Below are 17,254 nucleotides of genomic sequence, written 5' to 3'. Positions count from 1 at the left end.
CATTCTTGCCAGTGTGAGTGGATACACTCTCAGTCATAACCCCACAACCCCCACCCCCACCCACCCAGACTATGGCATGTCTAAATGAGGATGAAATCCAGCTCAGGGAAGACACACTAAGTAAACGTTGAGGGGCCAGATCGGATGACGACGCATCTGTTGTTCAGCAGCGACTGTTAATTTGGATGTCTATAAATCCCACTCGTAGTGTCCCGTTCCACACTCCCTGTCCCAGGGGCTTGTGCCAAGAATGACCCCCCCCCCACACACACACACACACACACACACACACGAGTGCCCGTGCCAGCAGCTTTCAGGAGGAGCGGTGTACTGCTGACGGATGCTGGCTAGATTAATAGATACTTGAATAGGCTGTAGTTTCAGCTTTTTATATTTTTGTTCACAGGGCAGTCACATGTGAGCAGGTTGGGGTGACGGTGACCCAGGGTGCTCATCTTAGTAAGTGCAGGGGGTCTGTATTTTATTAAACCACCCCCCACTTGCCCCTAAAATAGACACACACTTTTTCCATCCTTCACCATCTAATTTATTTTCAGGAGCGTGTGTTACAATGGCTTTCATGCTGAAGTAGGACAATGATGAAGTAAAGTTTGCGTGGTTAAAGCATCGCAGCAGGTCTACTAGAATTAAGTGAGGCCTTTTAGTGCTGATGTTTCAATGAATCATTCATTTATGAAAAATTATATATTGCATAAAGAATGAAATTTATGTTATGACCATTCAGATTATTTTACAATATTGAGATAAATGTGAAAAATATTCTCACATTATTATTATTATTTTTTTTATATTTCTTTAAAAAAATATTCTCACTACGGTATTAATAAAAAGAATCAGATATAATATTATTGATGTACTATTTAAATTGCCAGTCCAGTAAAGTGCTAGTATGCGTATGGGTTGTACCGATTAAATTATATTTTTTTAAAAATGGTTATAGTTATGTGCAAAAAATATTATTATTTGCTTGTGACATTTTATAATAAAAGTGTTCTCTATACCGTATTATTATTATTTGTGTTGACATTTTACATTATTTAAATGAATGTGAAAAATTCTCGTATGTAGAATTCTTGTGATTTATTAATAATATGTATTTATTAATTCATGTATTATTTATTTATTACTTACATTTCTAGTCCATATGTAAAGTACTAATATTTGTATTTTTTGTAGCAAATTTAATTGACTTTTTTGTGTCCAGAGACAGGATGATTTAAATTTCATTCTTGAGAATTGGGGGTGGGTGTACGTTATTGTCATGAAAATTGTACCCAAAAAAATTTGCAATAGAATATGATAAGCATTCATTCAGTTGCATCACACAGTGTGTCTCTTTTTGATGTGTTGCACATCCTATAGTTTGATATTTGATTTATAATATCTGTAGTAATGCCGTATTTCCTCTTGACCATTAAGGAAAGATATTGGGGGTATATCCATTAAGATATTACATTATCTAAATGATGTCATGACAGGAAGGGGTTAAGTGATTCTGCTGGATTGGCTGTATTGACTGTTTGTATATTGCTGTATGTGTGTGTTTGTGGTTCAGTTAAACCCTACCGTTATGTGTGTGTGTGTGTTATGTGAGGTCACTATTGTCCTGGTATGAGTAATACCTCACAGCAACACTAGAGGGCAACTGGCTGTCAATGAGATGACTCCTGCAAGATGTACATAAATAATTCAGCACAAATCTCCAGTGCTGGCGATATTCTTACATCTAATCGTTTTAATGACACAGTCTGCTCTCACAAGAGTTTGCATTGTTTAATTATGCCACATTATGAATTTACCTGAAAAAGAATCAGGCTGACAGAAAGGATTGACAGGAATGTGTAGACAAAATGAAAGCGAGAGAGGGGGAAGCAAAATGACGTTGGATTATTTTTAGGCATAGATCAAATGGCAGTTAGTCAGATGTTCATAACAGAAGCTGAGGCAGCATTTTAGCATATTAAGAGCAGAATAAGAGTAGAAGAGCGGATTGAGGCTGCTAAGAACTGTACAGACGCAGAGCAAAAGTCCTAGATCAAGTTGGATTAGTCTTGTTTTATTTTATCATTGCTGTTTCATTTCATTGAATAGGTCAGACTGTTTTTTTGTTTCTTTGTTTATTTGTTTAAACCGATTTACAGAAAGATTTTGACTGAAAGCGGATGTTTTCTAAGGCAAGCGTCATTATGTGAACTAACTCTATTAAATAGTGATGCACAATATATCAATACCATATTGATTAATGGGTGATATTAGATATTATTGGGCAATATTGGATATTTAATTGCATTATTTAATATTTAGATGAACTTTGCCCTAATGCTCACTTATATATAATCTTTAATAACCCTAATAATTTAATAACAAAACCTTTTTCGTACTGTACATTATAATGTTGTGATGCATAAATTCACTTCTAGCATTTAAAATGGATCATTTTAATTTGCGTTATTTTATATTTAGACAAAATAGTAAAGAATTTTAATATACTGGCCATTTATCGATTATTTGCCATAACATGGAAATAATTGTTAACACTTAATAATGTTTCATTTGGTATATGTTAACGATAAACAATACGTATACAGCATTTATGAATCTTAATTCATGTTAATTTCTACATTTACTATCTAATAGTACATAACAGATATTAGTATTTCAATAAGTTGGTAATAAAAAAAAATCCAGTTAATGAAATATGTTTTTTTCCCGTACATTTTTTATAGTGTACACGTAATTATTACAATATAAACCTTTAAATTATACGGTTTTGAACTTTAAAATAAATAATAAAATAAAAAAAAGTTTCATCATAAACCTTTAAAATATATGGTGCTGTCCCATAAAACCTAAAATGTTACTGCCGTATTTTTTACAGTAAAGTTCTGGCAACCACAGTTGCCGTTTTTTTACCGTAAATTTTACGGGGATTATCTTTACAGTGTAGGTATTACTATAGTAACTACATGTAACGTGTAACAAGGACACTATAAAAAAAGTGACTAAATATATTGCTCATAGTTAGTTCATGTTACAGGGATAGTTCACTCAAAAATGAAAATTATCCCATGATTTACTCACCCTCAAGTCATCCTGGGTGAGTTATATTAAAATATGTCCTGGCTAATCCAAGCCTTTATAATGGCAGTGAATGGCTGTTTGTTTTGAAGTCCATAAAAGTGCATCTATCCATCATATAAGTAATCCACACGGCTCCGAGGGGTTAATAAAAGCCTTCTGAAGCCAAGTAATGCGTTTGTGTAAGGAAAATGTAAATTTTTTAAACTTTACAAACTGTAATCTCTAACTTCCGCTAACTGTCGTATGCGCGTTCACAAGAGGCTAGCGTTAACTGTACATTAACTGTAAAGTATAACTTGTCCCACAGCATTTGTTGTATGAAGACGGATAATACCTCAAATCATGCAACATGTTGAGGCGGCAATTTTAAAAAAAAACCAAACCATATATACATTGCGAGTGTCATAGAATATCATATGACGTGGACTCTTGAAATTATCAACCATCTAGCAATGCCCCAGTAACTCTCACAAACCAGTGACAGTGACTTTCACATGGGCAAGCAGTCCTCATGTTTTCTTCCGAAAGAAATGGATTTCATTGTGAAGTTCGAAGGATTGTGAGATGAATAACACATGGGAGGGATTTGGCGCAGGCCGGCTGGAGTGTGTGGCGAGGGCTCAAGCTGATGCAGCATTCTCCCACAACTGCACATGACATAACACCACACACTTCAGCACAAACGGGCAGATAAATAAATAACAAACACGCCGTATGCAGCATCCTCCGGCATATGCGCAGCTTTTAGTGATGTGCTGTGACTGTACCACTTGCTCCCTCTTGAATTAGCATCTGACCTTGGTGTGTGTGCGTCATCTACGCGCTCACGCCGCATTTCCCCCCCGTGAGGGGACGTGCAGTGACATTGACTCATTGTTTAGTCCAATCTGTTTGCACTGTAAAAAAAAAGCCTTGCAGAAGTCGCACTGCTGCTGCTGCTGATTCAGAGACTTGTGCTCAACACTCTCAGCGATTAAAAGATAGAAGTGTTGCCGCTTCGGTGGGGGATTTGGGAGCGCGCAGCATTATTTAACGAGGGCGATATCATTTATTCATTGTGTATGTTTTGCTCCTTCTGCACCTCACAGTGCCATCTGCTGTATAGTGCTGTATTAAATCACACAGAGCAGAGGAATTCTATCAGGCCATGAGAGGAAAAATAATAGGTCTTCACCAAAAGAGTGGTTTACTGCGACAAAACCATCCCAAGTCATTCATTTTCTTTCTGAGTGCTCAAAAATAATTGCTTCAAACGGGTTTCCAAAAAAATGCAACCCATCTATCATTTAAGACTCAATTGATTGGCCTAAAAACTGCTATTGAGACGCACAATATGTCGGTATCCATCACTGGCTTTTTTTTTCATAGTTATCATATATATATGATATATGCAGATGCTAGTGTAATCTTTAAATCATTGATATCGGCGGACTATGCTGTGCTATATCCAATATATCCGCTATGTTAAATTTAATGTCATATGTCACTGTGTACTTTATGTAAAATCAGCGTTACCTGGTCTTTTTTTCAGAATATACTTCCTTTTATTTATGTTTTTATGTCTTTATTTGTGAAAAATACTGTAATATGATTACAGAATCAAGAAGTTGCTAAAGCATTAATACATTTAATAAAAAATTGTATCAAGTTAAATTTTTTTTTTTTAATACATTCGATTGCAGCAATTGTTATGCATGTTATTTCATTTAAATAGTGTAATATCATATATATCGGTAATTATACTCTCTAAAATATTATTTTGGCTATCAAAAAAATCCATATCAGTCAACCACTTAATAGTATAGAATTTAAATTTTGGCCATTTATTTATTATCAGCATAACATGACCAACAGAAAAGCGACTGTAAAGCTGTAAAACCACTGTATGTATTGATATGTCTATCATATATGTGCTGATATAATCCACTTACCTCACTGATGTTGAATGGAACTGCAGCTGGATGATGATGAAAACATGGGCGGGACTAGGCTGGCAGAAGTTGGCGTACAGCCCCTCTGTCTTTCTGCATAATTAAAGCAGAGTGTTTCCTAGCAGCAGAGTTTATCAGGTGGACGAGTGCCAGAACACACAGGTCATGTGATGAGCATGACCTTTCAGCAGAGTGCAAAGCTGTTCAGATACTTCAAACTCAATGAACACCACTGCTATTTTAGCACACTTGAGATACTATTATAGTTTGTATTCATATTTTGAATTCGTTTTTAATTTCTCAGTTGTTTTAGTAAAAGTTTTGTCATTTTGTTGATTTTTAATCATATTTCTATATAGTTTTTATTAATTGTATTTCAGTTTTAGTTATTTTAGTAAATCACTAAAATAAGTCAATGAAGTCAATTTAAAACTATAAAAAATTAATTAGTCATGTGACTGCATAATCCTTGCTGTTTTGTATTTGTAAAGATGATATATCAAAATGTTAAAGGTGCAGTGTGTAATATTTATGAGGATCTATTGCAGAAATGCAATATAATACATAACTATGTTTTCAGTGGTGTATAAAGACCTTACATAATGAGCCGATATGTTTTTATTACCTTAGAAGGAGCCATTTCTATCTACATACATCGCGGGTCCCCTTACAGTGAAGTCGCCATTTTTTGCCGTCTTGTTTCTACAGTAACCCTAAACGGACAAACTGCTCTACAGAGCGCTAGTCACTCTCTGCTCTCTCAGACGACGACATTTTTGTCCTCTGACGGTCACCGTAGCTTCTCTATGTGCTTCGAAAGGGAGGGGTGAGCGGTGGACGGTTGCAATTCACGAACTCACCACTAGATGCCGCTAAAATTCACACACAGCACCTTTAAATTAATTTTTATTAAACATCTCCTGGAAATATGAATTTTCTGAATCAAAACTTCATTATTTTATTCATTGTTGATGTTATCATGAACATATTAATATTAGCAAATATAATATTTACCAGTAATATCATAGTTTAACATTTTTCCATCCAATAAAATGTTCGAAAATAAAATAAAATCTAATCCACATAAAATGTTATTGTAAACAATTAAATAATATAATTTATTATTATTATTATTATTATATTAAGTTTAATCTTTAACTTTATGGTATTTTTTGAGCAATGGAATGTGAGGGCGAATATTTTCCCATACTGTACCATGTGTGTGTGTGTGTGTGTGTGTGTGTATGTGTGTGTTTTGGGTGGAGGGGTGTGGGTCTGACTTTGAATGAGACTCTCAGATACAGTTCATTTAATTTGGCTTCCTCTGAAACTTCCATCCACCGCAAATGTTTCAGGCCAAAACTCTGGAGAATCCGCAGATATGCTTCAAACGTATTTGCTCAAAGGAAAAAGCATGACCACAGGAATGCACAAGCAGATATTTGATCTGCGAGAGACCCCATAGTGCTCTGTAATGACTTTGGAAGAAGGTAGAGAAGCCCTGCTCGGCTTCAAAGCTCTGGCCACCCTTCAGCCCCCGGCACCATGGTAAATGACCTGTTAAAATCCACAGAGGGAAAGTGCAGAGATTACTGGAAACAAAAGCAACTGAGTTGCGGTAATGAGCTTTTGATGTTAGTGACAATGGGAGCCATCAGTTTAGGGGGAAACAAGAAAAGAAGACACATTTAGAAGGGGTCTGCTGTTCCTTTGGATAATTGGAGCATCGTTTGCAGGACAGTGACACAACTTGTGCTTTATGGGTGTAGTTAAAGCATTTAGATAATTTTACAGATTGGCTTATTTAATGTAAATGGTGTAAGGCCACATGGAAAAACACTCATTGCCGTTGGTTTTCTTCTTCTGGCTAAGTAGGAACATTTAACAGCCAGTTATCTCACACTGGCCAAATATTGGCAGATTCTTTGGCCAAGCTGATATATCTGCCAATCTTATCCCCATATTGTGTGCTAGAATAAGGGAGAGAGAGAGAGAGAGAGAGAGAGAGGCTGACCACAGTTGTTTTGTCTCATCAGCAGGCTCAGGAATCAGGGATTTTGGAGGGAAATCCATGTCATTCCGTGGAATGGATTTAAAAAGGTCATTACATGGATTTTTTTATTATTTGAATATGTTCCTAGAAGTTCATTTATAACGCTAATACATTTTTGCACAAAAAAACAAACAGTATGTGGAAAAACGATTATTTAAACGACCCTCTGTCTGGCATTAACAGTTTTTAAAGGGCTCCTTGAAGGCTTGGCTAATGTTATGATTAGCTAATGTCATTGCCTAGGAAACAGTTTCAACCAACCGAAACTCACAGCAATTCGTATATATTTTACAAGGTGGCTAATTCGTATGAATTTGTACAACCTCACTCGTACGAATTCGTTAGTTTTTTGCTAAATCGTACGAGTTGACAAAATTGGATGAATCTTTTTTCCTGCTGGTGCGACTGAATTTGGTTGGAGGTCCACCGCGGTGCCCAACTGATAAGAGCTGCCATTTCTGTTACATATGACAAACATCGGACGGCAAACGAAACGAAAGCGGAACGGAACCGCGCTACTCGTTTGATTTGAGCTGCGCGGACTGTTTATCAGCTCGGAGCAATAATAGACAGCACAAGCACAAGCTCACACATGGGCCAATCTCGATCACGCGACACCGTTACTAAACAGCGCTGGGAGATCCAGTGAGAAAGCATTTGAATTCACCACAGTATTAATAACATCGCTACTGCGAGACCTAGTGGGAAGCATTTGGTGCAGAATTCTCTGTTATGACCCACAGATATCAGATCAAACAGAGCTGATGTGGAGACCAGGAGAAACATTTTGAAACATTCAGGGGTTTCAGTCCACAAATCATAAATATTCACCATGGATTTAATGTAGTAACACCCCATGGTATTGTGGAAGAAATAGTTGAATGTTTTTTCTTTTCTTTTTTTTACATTATTCATCTCAGGGTTCTTACCTTTTGAGAGTGAAATTCAAGCACTTTTTTTAAGTGTTTCACACTTTTTCCAGCACTTCAAAGCTGTAAATTTGATCCAATTTTAATATTCTTTTTAGTGTGATTATTTGTAAAACTAAAAGTTTAAAGGTGCTGGCCACTTTATGGCAAAAAAACCCCCACTATAACCAGTAGGTGGTGGCATAGGAGCACTTATTTGACTTATTAGACATTTCCACTCCTTAATATATATAAAAAAGTAGGAAGTCACAAAGTCTCATGAAAAACTAAAACTTTTTTTCAAAATTGTGACTGGATTACACAGGAAACAGGTAAAGAGTGTTCCTTTTAGTTCAGTATGATACTATAGAAGAACAATAGTACATTTAATAAGAGTGGGATATTACAATTTTCCTTATAAAAATGAGGAACATTACTGTTGTTAATAAAAGTTAATTTTTTCTGCATAACAATTCAAGCTCAGCGCTTCACTGTTGAATTTCCAATAAACAAACGTACTGTTATTAGTAACTGCACTTATTAACAAAACAATGCAAAATAATAGTAATTTTATGATTAAATTAACCTTATGATAAATTTTCCTCCAGCTGGTACCACTGCTCTCAAATGTTAGTCTGGAGCCCTGTATTATCAAAGTATTTATTAGTGATACAGTGGAAATTAGTAGATTTGGTTAGCATGTTGATTTACAGTGTGAGTTACAGTAATGTAAAAATATAACTTGCCATGACTTTCCGATCAAATAATTTTTTACAGTGTAGCTGATACAAAAAATAGGATCAAGGATGCTGAAAAGTCAGCTTTGCCATCACAGAAATAAATTACATTTTAAAATATATTAAAACGGTTATTTAAAATGTGTAGTAATATTTCACAACATTACTGTTTTTGCTGTATTTTTATTCAAAACAATTTCAAAAACATCTTGTTTTTGTGTGTATATTAAAGATAAACCAATAACTTGTTATTTATAATCTGGAAGTCTGAAAAATGGGAATGGAGTGTTGGCGAGCTCAATGAAGGATAACAAGCGTGAAGTAAAGGAGCTAATGTACTCCAGCAATCATGAGTAAAACATTACTTACTTGGCTGGAATTCAAATGATTGTGATTTGGGGTGGAAGCTAAAAGGGGAAGAATTGGCGATTACGAATGCCGTTTGAGTGAATTAGTCTAGGGAACAAAGGAAAAGTGACATTTAAGAGAGAAGCGGCCTCATGTCCTCAATAAACGTAAGCCTTTCCTCTGCCGAGCCCACGGATGCCTGCGCAAATGTGTTTGTCATGGCCACAGCAGCCAAGTAAACAACCTGCCTGTTGCCAAGGTGACAAAAAGGCTTCTTACATAAATGTTTATTTATGAACAAATGGACTCATTTGATGTGCCGTTTCTCTGACCCCTCTGCTGCATGCGCCAAATTTGATTTAAAAAAAAAAAAAGGTGGCGTGTTGAGAAAAGAACCCACAAATAAAATAAAATAAGCTCTTCTCCAGCTGATTAGTTAATGCTTTCTTTTCTTTTCCCAGAACAGATCATGTTGCCAGTCTGAGCTTTGTTGGAAGATCAAGTGTAGCGTTGTGGCCGCAGCCTTGGGCCCTGCGTAACCTTGACAATGATTTAATCATCAGCGCACATGGAATGCAGTGCCAGCTGACCGCATTGAACCTATGCTCGAGAGCACCTGTCCCGGTGTCAGAAGCTCCGCCTGCCTCTTGTTGCTCTGAGTTTGAACTCTCGCTTGTGGTTGTCATTTTCCAGCTGGATGCTGGTGATGCTTAGATGGCGTTCATCAGGTGCACAATGGGCTTTTAGAAACTTCTGGAAATGTGAAACATTTGATTTTCCTCTGACCCTCACTAGGGCTGGCCAATAAAACAGATGACATGATCAGACATTTGTCACCCGGTAGAGTTACTCAAAGTTATGCATAGTTTTTGCAAGCATTTTTCAGCCTTGCCAGTTTGAACATTCAAGCGATTTAAACCATTCAAACGCAATGCATTTTTTAAAAGAAAGGTTCTATATTGGCATTGATGATTGTTTTAGGAACTGTTCACTGAAAGGTTCTTTGGGGAACCAAAAATGGTTCTTCTAAGACAGGGGTCCGCAACCTTTTTGTCATGAAGTGCCATTTTTAGGTTTCCGAATTAATCACTGTGCCACAAACCATATGACACCCCCCCATATGTATAATTACACAAACATATTTTCGCTATATTCAAAAGTATTGACGTTCATGTCAATGAAGGCAAGATATTAGCTTCCTTTTATTTATCAGCTGATTTCAAGATCAAAAAACGCAATTGGAGAGAGAGCAGAATCAGCTCTGGTAAGATCACTTTTAATGAAGACGACTGTGTGTTAAAGGGTTAGTTCACCCCAAAAGGAAAATTAGACCATGATTTACTCACCCTAAAGTCATCCTAGGTGTATATGACATTCTTCTTTCAGACGAATATATAAAAAATGTCCTGGTTCTTCCAAGCTTTATAATGGCAGTGAATTGTTGGGTCATTTTTGAAGTCCATAAAAGTGCATATCCATCATATAACTGCTCCACACGGCTCCGGGGGGTTAATAAAGGCTTTTAATTGCTGAAGCGAAGTGGCCTGTTTATGTTAGAAAAATATAGAAATTTTAAACTTTATAGACTAAAATAACTAGCTTCCGGTGGTCAGCGATACGCAAGTCGACTTAAAAAGTAACCCTTGACCCTTGAAACCTTGACGCATGCGTATTGATGAATGCAGAAGCACAGAGGATAGAGCAAAACAAAACACTGGTCATGAATTAGAAGTCTAAACGAGAATTTTTAAAGAGAAATGGCAGGATTTCGATGTAAGAGAAGAGGTGTTTGAGTTTGTTGTCCAGCCATATTCTCGAGAGGCGTCAAAGCCAGTGTTGCCACAGTTACTTTGAAAAAGTAATCTGATTACTGATTACTCCTTTAAAAAGTAACTTAGTTACTTTACAGATTACTTGATTTTAAAAGTAACTAAGTTAGATTACAAGTTACTTTATTAGTTACATTCAGCAGTTGCCGACAACACCCCTGCCGCATCAACATAAAAATGACAACTATTTTTGCCAACACTCACTTTATTGGAAGTGCATTTTTAACAGTAACGTTCACAAATGTATCTCTTGACATTTTAAGTTGAAATTAAAAAATATTTCCTGAAAAAAAAAACATGTTTTAATAAAAAATGTCAGAAAGACAGTCTTTCTTGACTTCACTTAACATAAATACTCTCCCCGAGACGCAAGAAGAAAGCAAAAATATATCTTTTTACTAAGGAAAATGACAAAAATAGTAACTTACAGTGACTTGGATAAGTTACTTTAATCTGATTACTGGTTTGGAAATAGTAACGCGTTAGATTACTCTTTACTGGTAACGCGTTACTGGCATCACTGGGGCCAGTTGCATAAACTAAGACATTATGTTAAGACAGTGTCTTAAGATCTAGTATGACCCACTAGCAGTTAGGCAAGTGGCATTCAGTCTTACTTTTCGTATCAAATTAGGCCAGTCTATGTTTTTATGTAACTGATTTTAAAAAGTTATGAACAGTCTTAAAGAAAAAAATGTATGTCTAACTTGTAAGACTAGTCTTAACGGTTTATGCAACCGGCCTGGTCAAAGCTAGCAATACTCCTGTACATCGCATCAGGGGTTACTCTTTTTAAGTCGACTTGCGTGAGTTATTTTAGTCTATAAAGTTTTAAATATGGATATTTTTCTTACACAAACGTGCCACTTCGCTTCAGAAGGCCTTTATTAACCCCCGTTTTATGCATGGACTTCAAAAATGACCCAACGAGTCACTGGCATTATAAAGCTTGGAAGAGCCAGGACATTTTTAATATAACTCAGATTGTATTCGTCTGAAAGAAGAATGTCATGTACACCTGGGATGACTTGAGGGTGAGTAAATCATGGGCTAATTTTCATTTTTGGGTGAACTAACCCTTTAAGCTTCAGGATGTGACGGTGAACTCTCAGTTTCATTTGCGGCAGTTTGCACATCGGCTTGCTGAAGAGATACTCAACCACTCCATATCGGTGGCGATGAGTGTTGCAGTAGCGCTGTCATATCTGGCTACCGGGAGCCATGATAACACGCTCTTGCATGTTTATTTACCATTTTGGGAGGTGAAAAATTTACATGTGACTTCAACAACCAGATACATTTTGTCATTATACTTCTGCATGTTTTTATCCCGTCCCACGGACAGTCGGACCGACAGAGGGTTTTTAACATAAGAGTTATAGTAGGGTAGGTTTGTCACTAAAAATTGTGTCATACTATGTTTACTCTATAAACGGCATTATGGTAAAAAAGGGTAAGGGCAGTTTCTTTCAGCTTTTCTCTTCCCTTTGGCCTAAAACACTGCGTTCATGGTCTTCCAGTTTGAAGACAGGTGGGAGTGGCCTTGGACAGCAACTTGCCCAGTGCATTATGGGTGTACATTATCCTACCTATTTGACAAAAGTGAAGACAACAGCCTTTTTTCTCTGTTTTCTCTAGTCAGGTAGCATCGATTTCAAAAGATTTTTTCACAAGTTTTTTTGAAAGCCCATTTTGCCAGTGGTAAAGTACCACTTAAGTGAATGTAAACAGAAATCAAATTTGTATCAACACAGTATACTGGAACCGTGCATTAGGTATTAAAGTGTCCTTAATGTTCATCAAACAACAAAAGAAAAAGAGAAAATCTCTCACTGCTCTTGACTGATCAATGAGAATCTTTGGAATTTTAATGAATTAACATGGACTATTCTGTTTTATTTTACATATAATTACTTTATTTAATTTCTAAATTATTTATTACTTATTTACATAGACCTACCTGAAAAACGCAAAGAACTCTTTCATTTATATCTTCGGATTTATTTGTCTTATTGCTTGTAAATACTTAATTAGGCTATAGTATTCATTTTTGCTGTGATACCAAAATTGGTCTAATGGAATTATAACATTGCAATGGTATGTAAAATGTTTGTATTGTAACAAACTGTCCATTTTTGGTTCCCCGATCGTGCTTTCAGTGATCTGTTCTCAAAAGAACCATTTTTTTTCCCCCAGTGTAAAGAATATTTTAAGATATGAAAAACCTTATACCTCACTATAAAGAAACTTTTGTGCAATGGGAAGGTTCCATGAATGTTAAAGGTTCTTCGTGGAACAATATATACCTATAATACCTTTGTTTTTAGTGCACAAGTGTACAACTTACAACCATAGTAAAGTGACTTGTGGTGTGGCACATGCCCCATAGGGGTAAGATGTGCCATGTCAAGCAGAACGTTGAATTATTAGGGAATATGTGAAATAACATGAGTGAGCATAGTGAGATTTTCATTTTTAGGTGAACTAGTCCTTTCAGGCTGACACGGTTTCACCAACCTCACTTTCCGCTGTTAGCTGTGATGACGGAGTATTAGGGATTTGATTAATTTGCCCTTCAGATTTTGTTTGAGTTTTCCGCTTGTTGACATATCCTGTCATTCCATGAATTGCTTTACCATTACCATGTGTATTATCTAACATTCCTGCTTTGAGGCCGATACAATAATGAAAATGATTTGGAACTGATTATCGAGTATGCCTGTAACCGTGAGGGACAGCATTTTGGCATTGTCTCAGGATAATTAAGTCCTGAGTGCCATTCAATGTAAAAATATCCAGAATGAAGGAGGATGAAATATAATTTAAAGCAATGTAAGTCACTGGAATGGCTCCAGGGATCACTTGTCAAGCGACCAATTGGTGGAACAATGCTGGCTGTGGTTTATGTGTGTCCACCGCGGACATCTATTGTCATATTTCCCTATTTGTGCTATAGTGTGATGAGCAGATGTCAGTGGTCTTTATGGGCTGTATGGCTGTCAGGGGCGACTCTAACTGATATTCTGCTGTCCACAGCACCCAACCTGAAGGGCCGGCCCCGGAAGAAGAAGCTCTCCATCTCCCAGCGGCGAGACTCGCAGGGGCAGGGCGGTACTGCCAAGGAGCCCAATGGTGTGGAGGGCAAGTCTCTTGTCAAGGTATTGATTTCATGAGTTCACACTTACATATAATTTAGAAGGAGTAAAGTTGCGTATTTGGTGTGCTGTCCGGGGGGAGGACTCTGAGCTCGGAATTTGTCCCGAACCCAGAGTACTCCCCCCGTGTATGTCAGTGGTTAAAACTAGAAGTGTGGAGAAGGGGTGGTGGAGGGATGCTGATAGACTGTCAACAAATGGAGGTAAGACTGCTGAATATGCATACCTCTTATTGTTGATTGGCTGAGTACACTCCACTTGTGTCAATTATCTGAACGTTCTCCTCACAAACTTTGTTAATAAAACATCATATTGGGAAATTCAGGTCAATACAGATTACAAGATAATTATTTTCATATTATGAATAATATCTAGTCTCCATGAGCGGCAAGTTTTCAACCATGAGCATAAGGTCTGAAATGCTGAAATGGCAGGTTTAAATATATTTATTTATTAATGTTATTCAAATATTTAAACCCTAATCCAGTTTTACATACATTATACAGTAATAAATGTATTTTAATTTATATTAAATTGGTAGTATATAATACTTACTAAATAAGAAACTAAAGTAAAATTTAAATTTGTATGTAAGATTAATACAAAAATAAAGTAATAGACTATAATAAGCTGGATAATTTTTGAAAATGATTTTAAAAAAAGAATAATAATAATAAAGGTTAAAAATATATATATCTTCTAATATCATTTGGTGCAGAAGCAGATCATTTCAACACATCAGCACCCACGGAAAAAGTGTGTGAACCACTTGCAGAATCTGTGAAAATGTGAATAATTTGAACTAAATAAAAGAGATCATACAAAATGCATGTTATTTTTTATTTAGTACCGTCCTGAATAAGATATTTTACATAAAAGATGTTTACATATAGTCCACAAGGCAAAAAGAATAGCTGAATTTATTCAAATGACCCCGTTCAAAAGTTTATGAACCATTGATTCTCAATACTGTGTGTCGTTCCCTGGATGATCCACGGCTGTTCTTTTGTTTTGTGATGGTTGTTCATGAGTCCCTTGTTTGTCTTGAGCAGTTAAACTGCCCAATGCTCTTCAGAAAAATCCTCCAGGTCCTGCACATTCTTCAGTTTTCCTGCATCTTTTGCATATTTGAACCCTCTCCAGCAGTGACTGTATGATTTTGAGAACCATCTTTTCACACTGAGGACAATTGAGGAACTCAAACAGGTTTAAACATTCACTGATGCTCCAGAAGGAAACACGATATCCAGGGAACGACACACAGTATTGAGAATCAATGGTTCATAAACTTTTGAACGGGGTCATTTTAATCAATTCAGCTATTTTTTTTGTCTCGTGGACTATATGTAAACATCTTTTATGTAAAATATCTTATTCAGGACAGTACTAAATAAAAAAACTAACATGCATTTTGTATGATCTCTTTTATTTAGTTAAAATGATTCACATTTTCACAGATTCTGCAAGTGGTTCACATACTTTTCTTGACACTGTATGTTTTTGTGTTTTTTAGTTTTAGTTAGTTTTCAATCCAATCAATCTCAAGTACTTCCCTCCTTTTCCTGTCGCTTGGCATTTAGTGTTTCTGTTTCTTCAGATTCCCATGATTGAGAAATGGGCCACAATTGTTTTTCTTCTTGATATTTTATCAACCTTTGCCCTTGCATGTCATTTCCTGTCCATTCTCCTGCCAGCATGAGGGCAGTGTTTTATGGCTTTCCTCATCTGGATGAATATTTGTCCAGCAGAACAGCAGCTAATTCACTCCAGCTTTGTTGAGAAGCTTAAAAACATGCAGTGATCTAAACCAGCCCTGACTCTGTTTTTAAGATGTGATCTAATGTGGCTCAACTGCATCATAATTGTTTATATTGTTGCAAAAAGTAAACTGTATTATCACACAGCTCTATATAAAAAAAGGATATATATTATATCCAACTTTATGCGCTTACATCCAGTACGCTGACATTATTGCCCAGCTTTAATCTGCCAAATGCAACAAGTCATGAAGATATTCAAATATTATAAACATTAACACCATGATTTTCTTTAAACAATGTGTATTGTGAAAATGCTATACAAATAAATTTGACTTGACTTGACCCCTTCAGTTGCTTTACCCGGGGTGTACAACAAAAAAACTTCAGTAATATAAATAAATTGTAATTTAAAACAAAGGGTTTTGTTCTGTAACAGCTCTCATATGACAGAGAACATGCACACATATACTTCACAAAGCATGTTATACTTCTTCCAGGGTGTGTTTAATTCATGTCAATGTAACCTAATACTTCAGCGTTTCATTCTTTGACTTTGACCTTTTTTTTTTATTCGTTCACATATTCCACTGGCCTTGATAACTCCTTTTGGAAAATAAATGCTCTTGATTATCGGGAACAGATGGTTAAACAGACGTGTGTGGGCCAGCGATGACTGCAGTATGTGACAGCATGATGGGGCCTGACACTGTAAAACTGACTCCAGAACAGCTCTCATACACTCACTCCAGGTTCAGAACATGTTTGAGAATTCGTCATGGTGTTGAGATAATGCAGAGCATTTCTTACGGAACTGAAAACAATCAGTATGTAAACCAGTGGTTCTCAGTTGGTGGGTCGCAGGTTTTTATTGCCGTTCGAAGGTTTGGGTTACAGACAGATTTTTTTAAGAAAATATTTTTTAATTAAAAATAATTAAAATAACTTTTATTCAGAAAGAACACACTAAATTGATCAAAAGATGCAGTAAAGACTTATCGTTGTTACAAAAGATTTATCAAATAAATTGTGTTTTATATATTTATCAGAGTCCTGCAATTTTTTCTTCTTGACCACCATATCAGCAAATTAGAATTTTTTCTGAAGGATCATATGACATACGCACTTTTTGTTTTTAAATCATAGTTATAATATTTTACATTATTACTATTTTTGCTGTATTTTTTATCCTTGGTGAGCAATGCATAAAAAGAAAAATCTTACCAACCCCAAACGTTAGTGTACATCAAAATAATAACTAAATAAAATCAAAATTCTTGTTTTCTTTTTTTATCTTTCTTATCTTTTTTATTATTATTTATTTTATTAATAAAACTTAAAATCTTTTTTTTATTTTTTATTACATATTTAATTATAAGTGCTTTTTAAAATAGTTACTAAAATAAATTATTAAAATGTATAAAATATATAAAG

General features: G+C 35.8%; 1 protein-coding gene across 1 annotated transcript in view; it reads left to right on the top strand.

The window, feature by feature from the left end:
* Window positions 1-17,254, top strand: part of arid5b (AT-rich interaction domain 5B) — a 179,653-nt gene that overhangs the window by 109,124 nt on the left and 53,275 nt on the right. The window contains exon 5 of the mRNA XM_079801320.1: window positions 13,945-14,066. Coding sequence (XP_079657446.1) covers window positions 13,945-14,066 — 122 coding nt within the window. The remainder of the gene's footprint in view (window positions 1-13,944; window positions 14,067-17,254) is intronic.

The sequence above is a fragment of the Gobio gobio genome, assembly GCF_949357685.1.
Source record: "Gobio gobio genome assembly, chromosome: 20".
NCBI classification, from domain to species: Eukaryota; Metazoa; Chordata; class Actinopteri; order Cypriniformes; family Gobionidae; genus Gobio; species Gobio gobio.
The sequence above is the reverse complement of the archived record's forward strand: the minus strand, read 5'-3'. Positions and strand labels throughout refer to the sequence as shown.